This window comes from Capsicum annuum, chromosome 3, assembly GCF_002878395.1.
Source record: "Capsicum annuum cultivar UCD-10X-F1 chromosome 3, UCD10Xv1.1, whole genome shotgun sequence".
Taxonomy (NCBI): domain Eukaryota; kingdom Viridiplantae; phylum Streptophyta; class Magnoliopsida; order Solanales; family Solanaceae; genus Capsicum; species Capsicum annuum.
Window position 1 is genome coordinate 256,123,820 of NC_061113.1, and position 21,309 is coordinate 256,145,128.

At 35.9% G+C, this 21,309-nt stretch overlaps 3 protein-coding genes and 1 pseudogene across 3 annotated transcripts; 3 read left to right on the forward strand and 1 right to left on the reverse strand.

Moving 5' to 3' along the window:
• Nucleotides 1-2,348: 2,348 nt before the first annotated feature.
• LOC107862278 (carbamoyl-phosphate synthase small chain, chloroplastic) lies at nt 2,349-10,497 on the forward strand. The gene is made up of 11 exons (XM_016707795.2): nt 2,349-2,537; nt 3,558-3,700; nt 4,608-4,740; nt 6,455-6,543; nt 6,629-6,689; nt 7,262-7,329; nt 7,430-7,558; nt 7,975-8,084; nt 8,173-8,520; nt 9,107-9,272; nt 10,064-10,497. The coding sequence occupies exons 2-11, from the start codon at nt 3,568-3,570 to the stop codon at nt 10,111-10,113; spliced, it is 1,287 nt and encodes a 428-aa protein (XP_016563281.1). The 5' UTR covers nt 2,349-2,537; nt 3,558-3,567; the 3' UTR covers nt 10,114-10,497.
• Nucleotides 10,498-11,416: 919 nt separating this feature from the next.
• Nucleotides 11,417-15,495, forward strand: LOC107862277 (uncharacterized protein At5g01610). The gene is made up of 3 exons (XM_016707794.2): nt 11,417-11,772; nt 14,212-14,266; nt 14,913-15,495. Exons 1-3 carry the CDS (start codon nt 11,671-11,673, stop codon nt 15,290-15,292), a joined length of 537 nt encoding a protein of 178 aa, XP_016563280.1. The 5' UTR covers nt 11,417-11,670; the 3' UTR covers nt 15,293-15,495.
• Nucleotides 15,496-17,295: 1,800 nt separating this feature from the next.
• On the reverse strand, nt 17,296-17,416 carry LOC124897504 (annotated as a pseudogene).
• A 65-nt stretch (nt 17,417-17,481) lies between these two features.
• LOC107862276 (eukaryotic translation initiation factor 5A-5) lies at nt 17,482-20,203 on the forward strand. Its single transcript, XM_016707793.2, has 5 exons — nt 17,482-17,832; nt 18,841-18,963; nt 19,070-19,126; nt 19,209-19,283; nt 19,909-20,203. The coding sequence occupies exons 1-5, from the start codon at nt 17,710-17,712 to the stop codon at nt 20,008-20,010; spliced, it is 480 nt and encodes a 159-aa protein (XP_016563279.1). The 5' UTR covers nt 17,482-17,709; the 3' UTR covers nt 20,011-20,203.
• The last annotated feature ends 1,106 nt before the right edge of the window (nt 20,204-21,309 follow it).

The window sequence follows — 21,309 nt, forward strand, 5'->3', positions numbered from 1 at the left end:
GGACCCACACAACTTAGTCACAAATTTGAAAATTTTCAACCTTCATACAATTTAGAATGAAAGACAATTGGTTTTGGTGGGAAAATATAAGTCTTGAGTCTTTTGTAAGTTTATTCTCAAAAAGATGATCTTGACTAGTACTAGTTCCACCAAACAAGGCTCCTTGATTAGGGATAGTAGTTGAAAAAGTGGATGTCAAGCCTAGGAAGTGATGGTTCAAGTCTTCTCACAAAAACCTTTACAACTTTTATCTTCATCCTTTTTTAATCTATTTGCACTTTTTGTTGGTTATATTGTAAGACTAGGTTAAGAACAAGATGAACATACAACAACAACTTCAAGAACACCACCACAACACAACAACAATGTCTACTCCAATGGCTAGCAACAGTACACAACACGGCCAACCTTCAAGGTTCAACACACGACCACTTCAAGTCCACTATACAAGGTCAATATGTTAAGCTCAACTTTAGACCTAGACACCTTTTGTGTTGGTGAGAAAGAAACCAACACAAGAAACACACTAAACAAACAAAATCCTTTTAGATCTAGCTAACAACTCTCGGCCAAGACAACTTCACGAGACAACAAACTCTCGGACAAGGCTTTTAAAATAAGTTTAGTGATCTCTTCCCAAGATTGATTTTGTGAGAACAAAAGCAAACCTTGAGCTTTGATACCAAATGATACCAGATCGAACACACAACACGAAATTCATGAGATCTACAAGATCAACAACAATAGAGAATCAAATGCCCCACTCGGCTTCTCTATGCTTTCAAGACAACAACAACAATATTCAACAAAGTAGATGGAGAATATAAGATTACAAGGACTATAGTGAATCGAAGAGGCCCCACACGGCTTCACTATGTCAAGACATAAACAACAAGATTATAACAACAAGAAAGTTACGGGTATATTAACAACAACAAGGAACCAACGGATTCAACAAGATACAAGATAAATAGTTAGACCAAATGAAGGGACAATCTTAAGAACCCAAGAATTGTTACACTCTTGGACCCTTAACACTATCCACGACACAAACCTAACTCTACGTTGACATAAGAGAGTCTTTACCTCCTCTAAACACGAACGTTTCAAGCCAATATGCAAACACAAGTGAGTTTTCACTTGTCTGGCCCTAGTTTCGGTTAGAGCTCTTCAGAGAGAACTAAAGTGTTGAAAATATTACAAGGCTCAAAATATGATCAACTTAGTGAATAAAACCCTAAGTTGTTCTATTTATATCACATTTCCCAAAAGACTTAAAATGACAAAGGTGCCCTTTCAATGAATAAGGCTTCAAGGCCGCCCCTTTAGTGCACACACAGGGATGGTTTTTGACTTCTTCCACACTTAAGCTCGGATCTTCTCTCGATGCCTTTGACATATACAAAAAGGGTCCATCTACGAGATCACACTTGTATCATCGCTAGTCATAACATATATCGTAATTTACCCCCTAAGATTAGTTTTTACAAAACTGTAGTAAAAGGTATGAATATACCCCTAAAATTTAATAAATGGAACAGATATACCCTCCGTTATACTTTAGGTACGAATATATTCTTACCGTTAATGAAAAGGTACATACATACCTCTGAACTTTAATAAATGGTACAAATATATCCCAGTCAATAAAAAGGTACATATATACCCCTGAACTTTGATAAATGGTATAAATATACCCCTGCTGTTAATGAAAAGGTACACATATACCTTTCTCACTAACGGTAGGACACATGTTACAATCTTGTTCATTTGCCCTTTTTAAATTTAATTTATCCCCATTCTATCTGAAAATATTTCTAATTTAACTCACAAATCAATCCAAACAATAACTCAAACCTGAGCCGGTCTAATAAAACCTTCAAGATACATCTTTATTCATGCATGTTTTTTTTTTTCTATTAGATCGAATTGGGTTTGAGTTATTATTTGAATTGAGTTATGAGTTAAATTAGAATTATTTTGGAATGGAGCTGGGATAAATTAAATTTAAAAAGGCCAAATGAATAAGATTGTGACACGTGTCCTATCGTTAGTGAGAAGGGTATATATGTACCTTTTCGTTGCAAGTGTACATTTGTACCTAAAGTATGATGAATGGCATATCTATACCATTTATCAAAGTTCAGGGGTATATTTGTACCTAAAGTATGATGAAGGGTATATCTGCACCATTTATTAAAGTTCAGGGGTATATATGTACCTTTTTATTAACGACAAAGGTATATTTGTACCTAAAGTATGACGAAGGATGTATCTGTATCATTTATCAAAGTTTAGAGATATATTCGTACCTTTTCCGTTATAAATATGTTATAATAATGTGCTATATGTGAAATAAAAATAAATATTTTGGAAACTCGGCTGAGAAAAGGCCCCGCCCCGCCCCATCCCAACCCAATCATTATGTAGCAAAATGAGCCCAAATTCGAGCCCTTTTGTCCTCAAAAGTTTTCTTCCCAAAGTTTTTCCTGCCGCCGTAGATATACCAATATTTGCCGGATTTCCTCGGCGAAATTGTAAGTTATACTTCTCTTTATGATTCTTAGTTGCTTCAATTACGTGATATTAATGTTCGTGTTGATTTCTAATGGCTTTAAATAGTTAAATTATACTAATTAATAGTAGTATTTAATTACAACAATGAGTCCATTTTTCGTCTTTTAAGAAAGAATTTTGAAGTCAGTAAGCTATGAATGAGTATATGTATCTATTTAAATAATGTCTTTGTTTTGAAAAATCAGTTAATATGTATAAATACTCTATTATGTGTTCACTAAGCCAAAAAAGAAAAAGTTACTTCAAAACTCATAAACAATTTTTTTTTAGCTCCGTCTCTGATTATGTTTACATAATATATTTGTGTCTATATATATAGTTTGAGCGGAAAATATATGATAATAAAGAACATACTGAATAAACCAGCTTGAATTCAAGTTATATAGAGTGTGAAGTTATTTAACCTGTAATTGTTTTTGACAAAATATTTCACTACTCATCATCAAGTAACAATGAGCATTACTGTAAAGACACTCCAATATGCGTCATAAGAAACAAAGAAAATAGTGCCAACTTAATTGAATTAGAAACAAATACTATTTAAGCTTACATAGAAATGTCATGGATTTGACATGAATCCTAATAAAAAAAATTAATGATAAGCATTAAGCAACAATAATCTTAATGACGACAAAATTATGTAAATCAAGCTTAACCAATCATCTCCTATGCCTAAGTTAGATATGAAAAACATAAAGCGAAAATATCTATAATCATACCTAATTAAGTATAGATAAGAGCCAAACTTGAGTAAAAAAAAAATTTCCAGTTTCAAGCATGTCTTAAGTTCGAACCTTACCTAAATAAGGTTCTGAAATTAGCTATATGTGCACTTACTCAGCAATTTTGAATAGATCTGGCCCAAATAAGAAGCCCAAGCCCTTGAATAGGTCTGACCCAAATAAGTAGCCCAACCCCAAATTATTGCTAGGGCTCAGTATCTACAATTTCATCAAAAAAATTGTTTCTTTACATTACAGAAACTAAGCTATGGATTGTGCTGCAAGGACTCACAGTGTAGTCTCTACTGCTACAATAACCAGTGCTCTTTTTTCGAAAGGCTCGCCAAATTCTAGAGTTTTCATCATTAAATGCTCTTCAAAGTTGGATGGTGCACCTTCTGGTTGGTCTCTCTTCTTTATGTTTGTGTTTCTTCATGTTTATATCTGAATCCATTTGCATTTTCTTGTTGTTTTGTCATCTATTCAAGTGCAGTGCTTTGTTGAGCTCGTCTTCTTTCATTTTCGTGTAGGGATTTTCCTGTTCTCTTTAGGTTGTTGGATAATTCCCCATGCTCCAAAGTTAAGTGTGCAAGAATGACTGGGGAATAGGGATGCCTTCTACATTTTGTTGGACCAGAAAAAATGAAATAACTATTCAAGGCCCTCCCTTAACTGCTAAGATCGTTCTGTTAATGGAAACGTCCTTTATTAGTGCTTTAGTTACAAGTCAATGATCCAAAGTAGGGGCGGAGCCACCTTATGGTTAGGGGGTTCACCCGAACCCCCTCGGCGGAAAATTATACAATTTATACATGGTTAAATTTTTATTTTTTTTTATGTATATATAATTGATGTTGAACCTCCTTCGGCTAGTTCGTGTGTCTACTTCTTTCGATTTTGACCCCCCTTGGTGAAATTTTGGCTCCGCCGCCAAAGCTCAGCAACTATGCATTGAAAGTTGTTCGCCTTAAGTTAGCTTATTAATTTCCCGGGGCTTTAGTCTGTTTGCGTTCCATTATATTATCTTAGTCACACAACAAGCGTGAATGAGATTTGCAGTAATTTTCTGGGTTTTGGCGTCTGCCTCTTTTAGTTTCTCATAAGCTGAGACATATTTAGTCCCGTCTCAATTTCAGTATGGTGCGAGTGTTGTCTTTCCATTTTTTACAGTACTGTTTTCTTTTCACACTATTGCCCATTTATTTTTTGAGCTCAAGATCCTTTTGTTCTCCGTATTATAGATTTATTGAAATTAATACCGTATGTTAGAACTCTGAATGATTGTATGTTTTCCTGGATGAGCTGCAGCTCTGGTTGAAAGACCTTGGAAGGTAGCAGATGCTAGACTTGTTCTCGAGGATGGTTCAATTTGGAGGGCAAAATCATTTGGTGCTCGTGGAACCCAAGTTGGAGAAGTGGTTTTTAATACCTCTTTAACTGGGTATGACACAATATCTTTTGCTTGCTAATTTTATGACTACATATCTTCTTAAAGGATAAATTAAATACTAAATTATCTTAGTTTTTGGTCTTATCCAATTTAGGTGGTAGTCAGAGCATTCATAATGAACTAGTGTAGAACTACTATATGCTTGTGAATAATCATTCCCCACACATTTGAAATTCACTTAAGCTTTGATTCCATTAAGTTTTAAGATCATTGACAATCACTTTAGCTCAATGAATAAATTAGTCCGTACCCCTTCTCAAAAACAAAAAAAAAAGTTAGTCCGTCCCGTATTTCTTGCTTGTCATTGAAGGTCAATTTCTTTCTCTGCGAGCTGTATGGCCTCAGTATAGACCAAATCTTAGTGGAGCTTTGAGCTTCTGTCTTTAAATCTAAATGGACCAAAAGAAATAAAAGGTGAATAATCATTATGATATTCTTTCCTAACAACTAATATCGACATTTACATTTTTTAAACCTCTAGCAATTTACTTCAATAGCCAACAAGGAAACTAAATTCCGTGTATGTAAAGAACACATCTTCTACAGTTAAGAGGAATTTTTTTCACCTTTTATGCCCTGATCAATCAATTGAGTGTTCCTAGTAGAAATTGAGGTGTTTAGACAGTTAGATTTCTAAGAGGGCTCAATCATTTATGAAAATCTATAAAGCGTGACCTTGTCCAAAATCCATTATTGTGAACATCTACACCAGCTTCTATTTCTTTATTGATCTGCCTTCTGTCTACAACAGCTCCAAAAGAGGGGTGGGGGGTTGGGGAGTGGGGGAGTGGGGGGTCTGGGGAGGATGGTTTGTACACAACCTTACCCCATATCTTTGTAAAGGTAGAGAGACTGTTTTTAGTAGACCTTTGACTCAAGTAAAGCATTTCATAAACAGGTATGGAAAGGAAATACAGTAACGAAAAAAATAAAGAAGAAAACAGTAGCAACAACAAACAATACAACAACCAAAGCAAAGTAAACAACTAGTAATAGTAAATCGAAGAATAAGATAGTATGTGGGTAATCATAAAAATACTGATAAGGGAAGCTAGACAATACTCGACTATCTACTAATCTTCTTACCTAATCCTCTATCTCAATATCCTCCTATTTAGGGTCATTGTTCTCTGTAAGCTACAAGTGTGTCATGTCCTGTCTAATCGCCTCTCCCCAATACTTCTTAGGCCTACCTCTGCATCTCCTCAAGCCTATCACCGCCAACCTCCTCACCGGGCATCTATGTTCCTCCTCTTCACATACCTGAATCATCTCAGCCTCGTGTTCCTCATCTTGTCCATCATGGAGGCCACTCCCACATTGTCCCGAATATCTGATCTGCCTCCTTTCTCTTTAGAGAATTTCTTTTACATGATATATTGGCTGAATTTGGAGGAATCTAAGTTGTGAATCTTACCACAAAGTTGCATCTTTTTGGAAAATGAAAGAAGTGTCTAAATGCCTCTGAAAAGGGAAGTAATGTAGAACGGACGGAAAGTTGACATTGTAAATCCCAAGTATATATTATCTTCATTGCCTATAACTTGGATGCTTGATATACCTCATATAGTTATTCAGAGAATGTTGGAAAAATGAATATATTTGTTCTCTGCTTTCATCTCTTTCTACTGCTTACCACTTTTTTTTTCTTAAGATTCTTTTGAGTGTCTATTTTACCAGCTATTTCTATATCTTGATATTACAGGTACCAGGAGATAATTACAGATCCCAGTTATGCGGGCCAGTTTGTCTTGATGACTAACCCTCATATTGGGAATACTGGGATCAATTTTGGTGTGTTTGGCGTTTTGCTTCATGACTAATTATTAACTTTGTTTGAATCATCTTTTGTAACTGTTTTGGAGATTTCTATGGGCAGACGATGAAGAATCGATGCAATGCTTTCTTGCAGGATTAGTCATTAGAAGTTTAAGTATCAGGTTTGGTTGCTATGCCCCGCTTTTCACATCAAGCTTCAAACAGTATGGTGTTTATAATTTAGCCTAAGGGAGGGAAAATTATCCCATGACCCGGCCATTTATTAGCTGAACCCATTTCAAACCATCAAAAATTTGGGCTGATATGTAGCCCGAATTGGCTCATGAAAAATCTTGTCAAAAGACATTTTTTCATTTAATATGTTATATATAGCCAAAATAGTTGACGGTCTATTGGACACAACCTCTACCTTCATAAGGTATGGTATGGCTGCATGCACACCATCCCCCCATACGCACTGGGTATGTAGTTGTTGTATATATTGTCATATTAATGAAAAAATAAAATATTATTTGGTACTAAAAATTACAAAAGAACAAATAAAGAAATTAAAACTTAGTAAAAATTGGCTAGTTGGGTTATGACCTGCTTTTTAGCCATTTCAGCCAAAGTAACTTTTGGCCTGATCAATAACCTGCTCATTTATTAACTCGGCCCATTTTGACCCACGCAAATTCAACCTAACCTGCCCTTTTACAGACCTAGTTTAATTAACCTGTTGTATATTTCTCAGCACCTCAAATTGGAGATGCACTGAGGCACTTGGTGACTATCTGGCGAAAAGGAACATCATGGGTATATGTAAGTCCTTTGTCTGTCCTATACAAGACCATTTGTCATTTCCATGTCAAACTGTGGAATTCAAATTCTCTGATGTATTAGCCACTCTACCATGCAACAGATGATGTTGACACTCGAGCAATTACACGGAGATTAAGAGAAGATGGAAGTCTCATTGGAGTCTTGAGCACAGAAAATTCAAAAAGTGATGAAGAACTTCTTGAAATGTCCCGTACATGGGACATCGTGGGTAAGTTACTAGCCTTGTATCTTCCTTGAGGAACCATTTCGCCATGAGAATTATTCACTTTTTTGCGGAATAATTTTTTGCTTTATTTCAAAATCAGTATATGGTTATAAAATTTTCATTGGCTATACATTGGGTATGTTGTTGTTGTTGTTGTAGCGTATGGTTATAAAATTTTCAAATCCAACGTGGAGTTGGATTCTAAATTTGGAGAAATATTCCAACCCTGCTTTCCGACTCCATCTTCATAAATTCCAAATAGTTTACCTTCTTCTCTCCTTTGCAAAAAATATAGCCAAACTTCAACTCCAACTTCAAAAATTCTGAATGAAGTGAAAAATATTTGGAATTTATGGCCAGACACCTACTGTTTTTTTGGAAATTTAAGAATTTTGTTTTTAATGTTTTACGTCGTGTAGGTGTGGATCTAATCAGTGGCGTTTCATGCAAATCTCCTTACGAATGGGTTGATAGAACACCCTCAGATTGGGAGTTTAATGATAATCGAAGAAGTAAAGAAAATTTCAATGTCAGTATTGTTAGATTTTCTTAGATTCTTGAAAAGAACGTTGTTTCTGTGAGAAACTAATTACTTTTGCCCCCTCCATTGGGTGAAGGTTGTCGCATATGATTTTGGAATCAAGCATAATATACTTCGGCGCTTAGCATCCTATGGCTGTAAAATCACTGTTGTTCCTTCAACATGGCCAGCATCTGAAACCCTAAAGATGAAACCTGATGGGGTTCTCTTCAGCAATGGGCCAGGAGATCCCTCTGCAGTTCCCTATGCAGTTGAAGCGGTAAAAGAACTTATTGGAAAAATTCCTGTTTTTGGTATATGTATGGGTCACCAGTTGCTTGGTCAAGCATTGGGGGGTAAGACATTCAAAATGAAATTTGGTCACCATGGAGGAAACCATCCGGTTCGGAACCTTCGAAATGGATGTGTTGAGATCAGTGCCCAGGTATGTGCAATGGAGTAACTCTAACTGATTGCTGGCTATGTGGATTTCCAAATTTTCTGTACAACTGCAGCTCAGTTCATCGACAGTTACCTCCTTTTAAGCATTACGGTCAAGGCATAATAATGCAGTCTAGTTTCTTAGTTTAAGGCCTGTTTGACCATGATTTCAAATCAAATCATTATTTGAATCAGGTTGATTTGAAGTTGAAATTTTGTTTGAACATCCAATATTGATCTCAAAAGTTTTATTTTTTCTCATAAACATGAAAACTATCAAAACTTCTCCAATTCTTACAATCTACCAAATGAGCAAATTATAATTCAGAAACAAGGTATCAAAACATCCAAAGGAACCGCATTAGCAAATCACATATTTTTATGTTCTTTTTATGGATAAATGCTTGCGATTATATGCACTAATGTATTTTCTTTTCGAACCTGCTTTGAATTGTTATACTTGAGCTTCTACTGCATGGCCAAAAACCTACTAAATAGAGCTCTTTTTACTTCAAATGTATAGCTTGGGTGTTCACTTATAAATGATATTGTTGAACATTTTTATAATCTTGATGATTTTCCATATGCAGAATCACAATTATGCTGTTGACCCTGAATCTCTTCCAGAGGGTGTAGAGGTGACTCATGTGAATTTAAATGATGGAAGTTGTGCTGGTCTTGCCTCCTCTAAAATGAAGCTGATGTCACTTCAATACCACCCGGAAGCATCTCCAGGGCCTCATGATTCAGATCCAAGTAAACTTATCCTAACTCGATCCTCCTTGTCCTTATATATACAGCAAACCTCGGCCAATTTGTTCAGTGGTTGTCTTTAACTGTAAACTTTTGTTATGAGAATTTGACGAAGATGATAAGTACGATCTTGAGAATAATGATGTCACATGGCCAATCACTTTTACCAAAGAAAATTTTGGAAGAACTACTTTATTTTGATTAATCCTAATCTAGGATTCTTCTGTCTAAAGTCAATCTTCATAAAAAAAAAAAAAATAGTGCTGCCTTAAGGGTGTGTTTGGTATGAAGGAAAATGTTTTTCATGGAAAAGGTTTTCCTAGAAAATGTTTTTTATTGGAAATCAAGTGGATTTGTTACTTTTCTAGTGTTTGGTAAGCAAGCAAAAGAATATCATCCCAAGAGCATTTATATGTAATCTAGCCAACACTATGAGGTACGGGTTCGAGTGTGGTAGGCGGTGGCGGTTGGGGGGGCATTGGTTGGGTAGGGAGGAGACAATGAATTTAGAAACTCACTTATGGAACTTGTTTTCCCTAGTTCTATTAACGGAAGTCATTTTCCTCATTATTAAGTAACTTGTTTTCCTAAAGAAATCCTTTCTAAAACATTTGACCAACCAAACATGAGAAAATTGGAATACTGAAAAATGTTTTCCTCCATTTTCCATCGTAACTTTTGAGACTAATTTTATAGAGTAAACCAGGATTTGCTTGTATCTGTGAGAAGCTGCTTGAATCAAACCTTTATTATGTAAAATTTCTCACTGTATCCTCCTTTGTTTACCTGGGCAGTATTTGGAGATTTTATACAACTTATGAAGCAAGAAAAAGTGAAAGCATAAGCTCATTTCCAAGACGCTGAAGCAATAGTTGGTTAGAGATATGTTTGAATGAACCATACTCCAAAAAGGAGAATTTTTGCTGAGATTTGCCTTAGAGCAAATGGTCGTGTGGCACCTCTTGCCACAAGTCAAATCACAGCTATGTCGCATGCTGCACCTCCTCTTTGCAATTACAGTGATGGATGTATCTAGTCTAAAGACATATATGGTCAGGGTTTCCTTCCGAACTAGTGCATTAAGCAGGAAGGCAAATGAAATTCTGTGGTATGATATCCTATTTGGTTTATGTAGTGGTACTCTTTGTCTGTCTCTGGTCTGTACTTGTAATAATAATAAATACACTTGTTTCTGTCTTAAGCAAATGTCATGTTGCTTTCTGCTTAAGTTGCTCCTGTGGTTTGGGAAACTGCTAGGCAAGAATCTCTCCTCATTTCTCCCGGTGTTTGTGGCCCTCCTCGCTCACAACGGCCCAAAAGGGAAGTATCTTTTCCTATGGGGTAGGAAAATCATGATCGGGATAGTGAACCAAAAGCTATTGAACTTGTTTAACTTTCTTTTGGAGAACCTTTCATCGTGTGTCCCTATTAACTCTTTCAACTCTTTTTCTTTCATTTTCAATAGAGGACCTTTGACAGTGTACAATGAAAGTGCAACCACAAGAACCTTTGATTATATACGATGATGAAAGTAAACCTTAGTCATATACACACTTCTGAATGTTCTAATTCCTATAGCAAGATCAATACTTAATTATGTTCGTTCAAAGTACGCTCCCCTTTTGTTGGCTTACCCATAAGTTCACGTTTAAAATTCAAAATTGTAATCTATTCTTCTTTAAAATGCCTATTGAAGTAAAACACAATCTAACCATAAAATCATTTCCTTCAAATATTGGCAAAAAACTTTTTCCAGAATCAAATCCAAGTATAATGGTGTTCTAACTACTAACTTGGCCTTGGAAGCAAAGAAATAGAGAAAGCTTTTGAATTATTTGGGTGGGCATCCACCATCACATGATTTTCGAATAGATGCTTAACATTCCACATGATTGCCTAATTGGATTTAAGGCAAAATCACATGATTGCTATTGGCCACCTAAATCAGATTGGAAGACAATTCAATGTCCCAAAAATAATGTTTAATTAAAAATAAAATAAAATGACACAACTATTGCTGAATTTATGAACTTTTTAGCTGGACCAATTAGAATGGTACTCCCTCCGTTTTAAAAAAAGATTAAAAAAATTTAGTGGTCTAAAATTAAATTTATATTAAATATACCAAACTGCGCCTTAATGTTTATGAGGTGAAAAGTTACAAATTAAAGGATTATTCAAAAAGGAAATGGTACTTTTCTTACAGGAGCGCCGTTATTTTTGGTAATGGTGACTGGTAAGTGCTGACAAATTATGAGTTGTCTGACAGTACCAGTGATACAGAAGACACAAACAGATATTTGTTGCATTTTCTTCCTTCTCTCTAACTGTGTGACACAGAGAGAGAGAGAGAAGTAGAATCCAAAAGGAAGTGAATTGTGTTTGTTGTTAGAAAAGTGCAATGGAGAAAGCATTAACCACAGTAGGGAGCTTGAAATCAAGTACATTTTGGGTTTCTAAGAAAGCTAAACAAGAGATCTCCAACATCTCTAATGACCTCTCTGTATGTTTGCTCTTTATTTTCTGTGTCTCCTTGACTACTTACCTTTCTTTGTTTCTTGTTCTATGCATATATGGTTTTGTTCAAACTGCTAACTCTTTAAGTGCTGCTTGTTTGTGGTCGTCTTTTATCAGTTATGCACCTTTATGATTGTATTGTTTCTGGCATATAACATATGTGTGTGGAATCTGGTTTGCTTTAAGGATTATGCCGTTGGAGGCTTGATTGGTACAAACAACTGTTATTTTCCTTCTACGGGTACTAGAATCTGTATTAATACAACAACAACTTCATAACAAGTTCACATATGAACAAGAACAGTTTTGAAGTTTTTAACACCTTCAACACAAGATTATTACTAATCTATCCAACAAGTGTATTAGATATCAGAAAATAGATGAAACAGAAATTTTAGACTAAGTCCCCCGAGTTCACGGAGTGTCCTTAAGGAATAATTCCTCTCACTGTACCCGAGGCTGTGGAATTTTCCTCCCAGGATAAAATGACCTTCAATCCAATTATAGCGGTACCACAAATAATTGAATTCCACGAACGCACTCAACGGTTTGAATGATCACACAAAATATTTTTAAGAGAAGAAGAGTTTTGTATTCTGAAAAATTTCGTACCTAAACCTGTGAATGAAAGCAGGTTTATATAGCCATAACATGCCTCTTCTGAAAAGAGGCAATGGTTTACTTCAAAGGTTGCACCTTTTCTAGAAAATTATGTCTGTTTGTCCAAGGAATATGTCTGTTTCGAAAAGGCATATCATTTGTTGAAGCAGTGTGTCATTTCGCTAAAGGATTGCATCCTTCAGAAGCACCAGTTCGAAACAGTGCATCCTTCTGAAGCATCTTTTCAGTTCGAAATAGCTTCTGCATGCATGTTTCGAAGCATCATTTTTCCCTTTGGTATTTTTCGGAATTCAAATAAATTTTGTCCAAAAAGATAGATCTCATCAATCGATCATTTGACAAATCCAAATCCAAATCCGAAGCCGAGCAAGCGACGACTATGACGGCGCGAGACATCTCTTATTTCTTGCCTCACTTAGCATGTGGAGTAAGTGCTTTCTATTAAAAACACTCCAAAGTTCCCTTCTCCCACCAATGTGGGAGAATTAGTGAACTTTCCAATTTGGGAGTACACCTTCTAAATTGGTGTCTCCTTCCTTCCACTATTTTCTTTCCATTTTTCATTCACACCTTTTTCATACATATTGAACCCAACAACAATAACTATGGATCGCATACACATACCTAGTGAAATCCCACAGGGGGAGTCTGGGGAGGGCAGAGTGTATGCATACCTTATCATTACCTCGTGTAGATAGATAGAGTGTTTCTGAAAGACCTCTACTCAAGCAGCACATATCAAAGTAGATATAAAAGGAAGGTTGGTACCAACAATTGGTGCTAAACAATTGTATGTGAACTTGCCTATGGTTTACTAAATTTTTGAGGTAACATGGAAACGGTATGTCTTCTCTAATTAAGAACTAAAGATAAACTTCATCAATCACCAGAAGAGAATAATGCAGGGTTATAGATTGTGGAAATCCCAGTTTTGATCAAGAGGTTAGATCTAGGCAAGAACAATAGCTTCCTCCGCGCTTCCTTTTAACTTTTTGCATGAAATCTTCTTGATTTCACTTGATATTTAAAGTTAATTGCTTCTTCAATTAAGTTTGAATGTAAAACTAACCTTGAGCTAACTGATGGTGCCATTGTAGTTCTGTCATTAGATGCTGGAGATTTGTTTCTATTGATATCTGTTTAATGATTGTGATTTCCGTTGATATCGGTCACTCACCATAAATTATGACTGTCCTTTTGAGGACAACTATTGAGAGGGAAAATTATATTTTTGTTGTCAATGAGAGGAAGAAAATGAGGATCAAAAGAGTTTAAGCAATTAGAAAATGAGATCAACTATTATGGGATGAGACTTTTAACAACAAATAGCATATAGTAATTGAGAAGTTCTCCTATGATCACAACATTTTATATATGTGGTTGTGCCACCCCTATTTTGGTATGAGAAAAGAGGCTGCTGCGTTCAGCAGTTGAATGAAATCTGTTTTTGGAATGTGAGGCTGAACATATCAACAACTTTTTATAAGCTCATACTTAATTGTTGTTATTCTCTAACCATATCTTCTGGATTCGCAGCAGAAAATTCTAAAGAAATGTGTCTCTGTAGCAGAAATTGGCAAGGATTTCACCATTATTTACTTGTGCCTCGACTGCATCATTTTGATATCATTTGACAGAATAGTTAGTCTGTTTACACAGTAAAAATAAAAAAACTTGTTCTGTTACTTGATTTTTCATAATTCAGTTTGTTACATAGAAGATAAGACTTGTAAGCTGTAAGTAGCCACTTCTTGTAAGCTGTAAGTAGCCACTTCATCACTCTGCTTGACTTCACATGTTTCAGAATCTGTCGAGCACTGTTGAAGAAAAGGCAAAATGGATTTTCAACAAGCTAAAAGGTATGCGTTTACTTCAATCAACTCTGCATTTCCAAGTCCGCCTATGACTTCATATGTATTCATATAGTTAAATAAGCAGTTTTTATGAACTTCAAAAAAGTCTTAAGTATCACATTCAAGTCTTTGGCTATCATGGATGACAAAAAATGGTTTATTCTGAAAGAAAATAACTTCCACTAAGAATAAGCAGTGGCCACTTCTATTTGCTTCTGCATATATAGAGATAAATAGTCACTGCTGCTTCTCTTTCCCCTCCATTCCCTCAAAAAACAGTGCCGCATCTAGTCATCAATGCATAGCACAATCTGGTCCCAAAATGTGGATCCTTGCCTTGTTTTAGCACCACCATATTGATTCATACGATGAAATTTGCTGTCATGAACTTGTTGCAGCACATTGCTGCTTACTCCAGCTAACTTGTGTGTTACATTATAACTTGTTGTTGAATCCTAAGGGGGTCTGAGGCCAATACATTTTGGGTTGACATAATTCGCATCCATATATGATAGCTTTGGCATTAAAGGATGTGGAATAGGCAGTTGTCCATTGGAGTTTATAATTTTATCTCAAGGATGCAATTTTTAGTTCATATTCTCCGCAACCTCTAGCACCCTAATCTGATGCAGATAATTCTGTAATTTGCTAGGCAAGCCTACAAAATCTTTGCCGGATCTCCTGCGAGAATACAACCTGCCTCCTGGTCTTTTTCCCCAAAACATAATATGCTATGAGTTTGACCAGTCGAATGGAAAGCTCATTGTCTACCTGCCATCAGCCTGTGAGGTCTGCGTCAAGGATTCATCTGTTATGCGGTATGCTACTCGCGTCAAAGGAACTCTGTCAAGGGGAAAGCTCACTGGGATAGATGGAATGAAGACCAAGGTCTTGGTATGGGTCAAAGTCACGAGCATCAACGTTGAGAGCTACAAGTCCGATAAGGTGTGGTTCAATGCCGGAGTGAAGAAATCAAGGTCCAAAGATGCATATGAAATGCCTCGTGATGCTGTTAAAGTTGAAGAATTTTGAGGTTTCGACAAAAAGAACGTAAATATATCAAATTTTAAATTTTTTGGCGAAGTTGATGATGGATTAATGGTCCTTAAACTGCTGTTGTTATGATTTAGTTCACTGGTATATTCAACTTATAGAGCAAGCAATGTGCATGTTCATAGATGATACATCTACTAGACATTTTTAGCCCCCTCAGTAATTGCTTTTTTGTCTTGTGATCTTTTATCTTCATCCAACATATTAGATCATTAAGTTGATGGCTAGTAAGATTATTAAAAAGTGCAGCTGGTACATTAAAGCTTTCGCTATGTACAGAATTTGGAAAAATGGCTAATCACAAGGTAAGATTATTATTGAACACGTTTAAATTTTTGTAGTTAAGTTTGTGATCTAGAACCGTGATAATATGTTAAATTTCGCTTGAACCGAGGTTTAGCATAAACAAACCTCTTTATCCTGAAAAGATAGAAGTAAGATCTGTTTACATCCTGTCTTCATCACCCACTTGTGGGATCACTTGTGCAGGCTCTTGTTGAGGAAATGAACTCCTAAATAGACCTTTTTAACTAATTAAAAATTCCTCATAACAACTCAAAATAACTTCAATTTTTATAAATTTTAATCAGTAATTATAAGTTCACTTTGTTAATTTCAAAATGTCATCTTATATTAGAGACGAACTTGGTGTCACGTATCAAATGACATGGCATGTCAAGTTAAGGAAAAGCGCCAATAGAATTATGTCGCGTATCAAAATGAGGCAATCTGCCTAGTGAAATAAAAAATCAATATAAATGTGTCACTATGTACGAATGACATGATTCGACTTATCACGTAAATCCAATTAATCGAAAGAAGTTCGTCGTCATCACAATTTTTCCATTCTACAACTATAAAGAGTGGTCTCTATAATTTAAAAAAAAAAAAAGAAGCACAGAATTCTAATAAAAAATCAGAGAGAGCTTGCACATCAAACCTCACAAATAAGTTCAAACATTCAACTATCCAAGTTCAAATATAAATCAAGTCAAAGACGAAAATCTAAAATCAATCCCAAAAATTCTTTGAATTCCAATACAAGTCGAGCAAGAATTATCATAAAAATTATAATACTCATATATTAAATCAAATACTATAAATTATTGCAATATTTTTCGATCTTAATTATTATTTTTTATGCAAATATTATTATCTATAATATATAATAAATACTAAATTCTCTTTAATTTATCCATATTTTAAATTTATCTGAGTGAAAATCTCAATTTTATCGCGCGTTAAATAACGCCAAATCTCAAAAAATAAAATAAAATGGGGAACGAGTGTAGAGGGGTGCAAAAATCGAACCGAACCGAACCGATAAAAATGTTATTGGGTTATCGGTATTGGGTTAATGGTTTTTTATTAATTTTATAAAAAAAATTATTGGGTAAATGGTTTGGTTTCGATTTTAGTTTATTGGGTTATTGATTAAACCAATAACCCAATAAGATACACTAAGTTACTGTTTTTCCCCTATTTATGTAATATATATATGTGTGTGTGTGTGTTATATACACTACTTATTCACAGTTCTGTGATTCACAAAATATTAACCTATTCAGGGCAACAAAAGCCCAATATAAAGCACGAGTATTATCGTATTGAAAAGCTTGAAGCATTTAGTAGCTTCCAACAATTAGGATTCAATTTTTTTTCAAACTAACATTCAATTCAAGTCTGAACATTCTTGTAAACTAAAATGCATTGCGTAGGATTTTGACGATAACTAAGATTTTTTTTTTTATGTTAGTTGTTATTATTTCTATTTTATGTGTATTTTCTTATTGGTGAAACCGAAAATCGAACCGTTAATGATTCAAAACCGACAAATTGAAAATCAATAAGAAAATATCTTATTGGTTTTACATATTTACACAACAACAACAACAACAACAACAAACCCAGTGTATTCCCACTTTGTGGGGTCTGGGGGGGGTAAGATGTACGCAGTCCATACCTCTACCTCTGATGAAGTAGAAAATCAACACGAGGACTTCCCAGGGGGTCACCCATCCTAGTACTACTCTCGCCCAAGCACGCTTAACTTCGGAGTTCTGATGGGATCCGGTCACCGAAAATCGAACCGTTAATGGTTTTACATATTTAAAAAATAAAAAAACGAATCAATAATACATAAAGCCGAAAACGAGTGAGCACGTGAGGGGGAGGGTGTAACAAAAAAGTGGATAAGGATGAAAAATAAAAGGGAATTCGAAAAGCTCTCCGTTATTTAGAGTGGGGCCCGAGTGCGTGCGTCAGTTGTACGCATCCTTTATTTAGAAAAACAAAATTAGGGAGGCAAAGGTAACCCTTGAGTATCAGTAGAGCTAAATTTCCATCTTCCTTGTTCCTCCCTTTCAACGAATCAGCCAAAAAAAAGGATCGGAACGATGTCGGACGAAGAGCACCATTTCGAATCAAAGGCGGATGCCGGTGCTTCTAAGACGTACCCTCAACAAGCTGGTACTATTCGTAAGAATGGTCACATCGTCATCAAAAATCGCCCCTGCAAGGTCGGGTCCCTCTCCTCTCTTCTCTTCTCTTCTCTTGTTTCATCGTCAGTAGTTAATTTCCTTTTCTTATTTTTTTGATTTGTTTAGATGTTGATGGCTGTCACGGTGTCTTCTATTCTTGCTGTTGTTATTTCCTGTGTTGGCCTCTGAGTTTTCAAATTGAGTATTTAGGGTTTGTTAGTGGACTGTGTTTGATCTTCATGCATTTTTTATTTTACACCTCCTATCAACAGCAAATATTAGGTAGCTCTGTCTACCAAGTGTACAACAGATGAGAAGAAAATAAACTACTGTTTTATCTCTGCATCATTAACCACTAGGTCATACCCTTCCGGGCGTCTTGGTGGTTTCAACTGAACCCGTTGTTTACACCGTTTTAAGAAGAATACATAATAAGAACACACTTATTCTAAACTCACCGAATAAGGTTCTAGGTTCATCCACATGGAAAAGGAATGAGAATAAAATGATGTATATATTCGACTCTAATGTGTGTCTTGTTATCCCTGAGTTTGGAATGTTTCAAACAGTGCACCGCTAGGCCTTGAGGATTTCTCGGTTGTCAGAGTTTAAAATTCGCTGTCACAAGTCACAACCTAAGTTGCGTGGACTCTTCACTTTCGAAGTGTACCCGTGTCGGATTCTTCAAAAATACACTACTTTTGGAGAATTTGACACACACCCGTTGACATTTTTTTGAGGAGTTCGAGCAACATAGGTCACAACAAAACTTTCAGTCAGGGGCAGAGCCAGGTAGGTGATGTATATATAATAGTTTGGAATCTACTTTGACTTGTTCGTGTGTTCACTTCATTGTTAACCCCCTTTGTGAAAATTTTGGCTCCGCCGCTGGTTCCAGTGGTTTAAGTTTTGGAGATTTGATTTACTCTAAAGCTTTGTAACCATGGTTTGATAGGCCTCCTTTTTTTTTCCTGTTGTTAGCTGTGTTGTATATTTCCTGATAGATTCATAGTTATGAGTACTGATAGGACTTCTTTGTTGTTGAAGGTGGTTGAAGTTTCCACTTCCAAGACAGGCAAACATGGTCATGCTAAATGCCACTTTGTGGCGATTGACATCTTCACTGGAAAGAAGCTTGAGGATATTGTTCCCTCTTCTCACAACTGTGACGTAAGTAACTGACTGTGGCTGGACTTACCATTTCCCTTGCTGCTTTCTTCGTGTTCGTTTACTTAATAATTGCTAACCACCACGCTCTCTGTTTTTTACGTTACAGGTTCCTCATGTGAATAGAACTGACTATCAGCTTATTGATATCTCTGAGGATGGGTTTGTACGTATTTTCTTTACTTGATTTATTATTTGGATTTTGGATCGCCTTGTTGAAGGCCATCTCACTTATAATATTGTCTTAGGTGAGTCTGTTGACTGAAAATGGTAACACCAAGGATGACCTGAGGCTCCCAACTGATGATACTCTTCTGGCTCAGGTAAGCATCATTACGGGATCAAATTTGGACGCTAGTGTTACTTTGCTACCTTTTTTGTGTTCGTGAACTGACGAACTTAAAGTGAAATGATAGTTGGACACAGGCCATCATGAATTGAAGCAGTAACATTCCCTGATGAAGGACATTTGTTTGTACTCTGTTGATCCGTTTGGCCATGAGTAATTTTTTACTTTTTTCCGGAAAATTATTTCACTTTAGTGAAAAAAGTGAAAATTGTGGTGTTTGTCCATGAGAATTTCAAATACAATTTCGGAATGTATTTGGAAAAGTGCAAACAAGTTTGACTTGTTTTCACCTTTTTAAACTTGTTTACACTTTTTTCACTTGTACTTTTCTCACAAAATTTCAAAAACAACTTTAATTTATATTCATGGCCAAACACACCTCCAACTTGAACTCCGGAAAATTATGATTTTCATGGCCAAACGGGTTAGATTCCATTAAGCATTAGCTTTTTTGTTCCAAGATGAGAAAACATCTTCTTGGTTTATGTTTTCTTGATTTCAGTGCAGTTAATTCCTTTAAATGCAAGATTAGTATTTGTACCATAAATTTGTGTGGTTCTCAGACACTCTTAACACTGTTTTCTAACTGATGAGCACAGGTCAAAGATGGTTTTGCTGAGGGGAAGGACCTGGTTCTGTCAGTGATGTCTGCCATGGGGGAGGAGCAGATCTGTGGTATCAAGGATATTGGTCCCAAGTAGCTGAAGGTGGTAGTGGTGTTATGTTACAGAGTTCCAAAAAATGATGTAGTATGTAGCAAGTACCAAAACTTCTTTACTCTTTCTTGCGTTTGCAGTTGTTCCGGATAACTGCTATTCAACTATATATGCTGTGACTGGATTCTTGTACTCACTACGTATTTCCTGTATCAGAGATATTGCTACTCCTTTCTGATATTGTCTGCATGGAAAAGCTTATTTCTGCATTTTATAGCTATGTAGTCATAAGTTCGTAAAAGTGCTACTTCATTGAGAGTTCAATTTTTCTGTTTTTCCGGTGAGGTGTTGTCTTGCGATTGCCGATTTGTCATTCTAAATGCCTTTCATTTGGTGTGTACTGTAATCCAGTGTGAAATGCCTATTCTGAACTTTGCAGAAGGCGCGATAAGTATGATTTAGGCCATGGGATATGTGGAACTGTAAACTAATACTGGTGTAGAACTGTTGAACAGTTGGAACTATTGGGCCAGGCAAAAAAGTGATTGATGTAAAGGTGGTGAATATTTGAAGGCAGAAAAGGTGCTTGATGTAAATTGTAGTGTTTTTTATATGGTTGATTTACAAGAATGCGTTCGAGGGCTGTGAGCAAAATTGCAAGTTGAATAAGTAGATTTTTTATTTCAAGGTTGTTGACATTAACAAATCGGATAGTGTTTTAATTAAACTATTGAGTACTGCTATTAGAAATTAGTAATGATATATCATTGTTGGTTGAATAAAGAATTTGAAGTTAAAAGTTTCTATTAGTAGCCAGGGAAAATGACCTTTCTTCAAAAGTGAGGAAATTCTCTCTTTTTCATGAAAGAAAAGACTTAAATCTGCCAAACGAAATGACTCTTTTCCGGAAGACCAAGCACACCAGTAAGTTTCCCTTATGGCAGTGCAAGGGATAAACATCATGTTGGGGTCCAATGTCGTTGTAGCACTGTTATTGAAATGCTGGACAAAGACAACTCAAAAGGCTGGGCTGCACCGCCCAAGTTCCTCTATGCTGTAGATTTCTTTTTAGCAGAAAAGTGAAGACAAGATTTGGGCTGATATATTATCTTTTCTGAAATCCCAGGGAAACCTCAACCTCTGCTGCCTTCAGGTGAGCACTCTTTGTGATAATCTGTTTATAGAGTCTGGATTCGGTCCCAAGTCTCCCACGTGGGAGACTCGAGACCGATATCCCAACAACTCAACCATGCCCTTGTGGGACGGGTTGGTTAATTAAAGTATTAAACATTTTCCAAATTCACTTTTTTCCAATGTGGCTTTGTTGTTTGTGGGACAGCACTT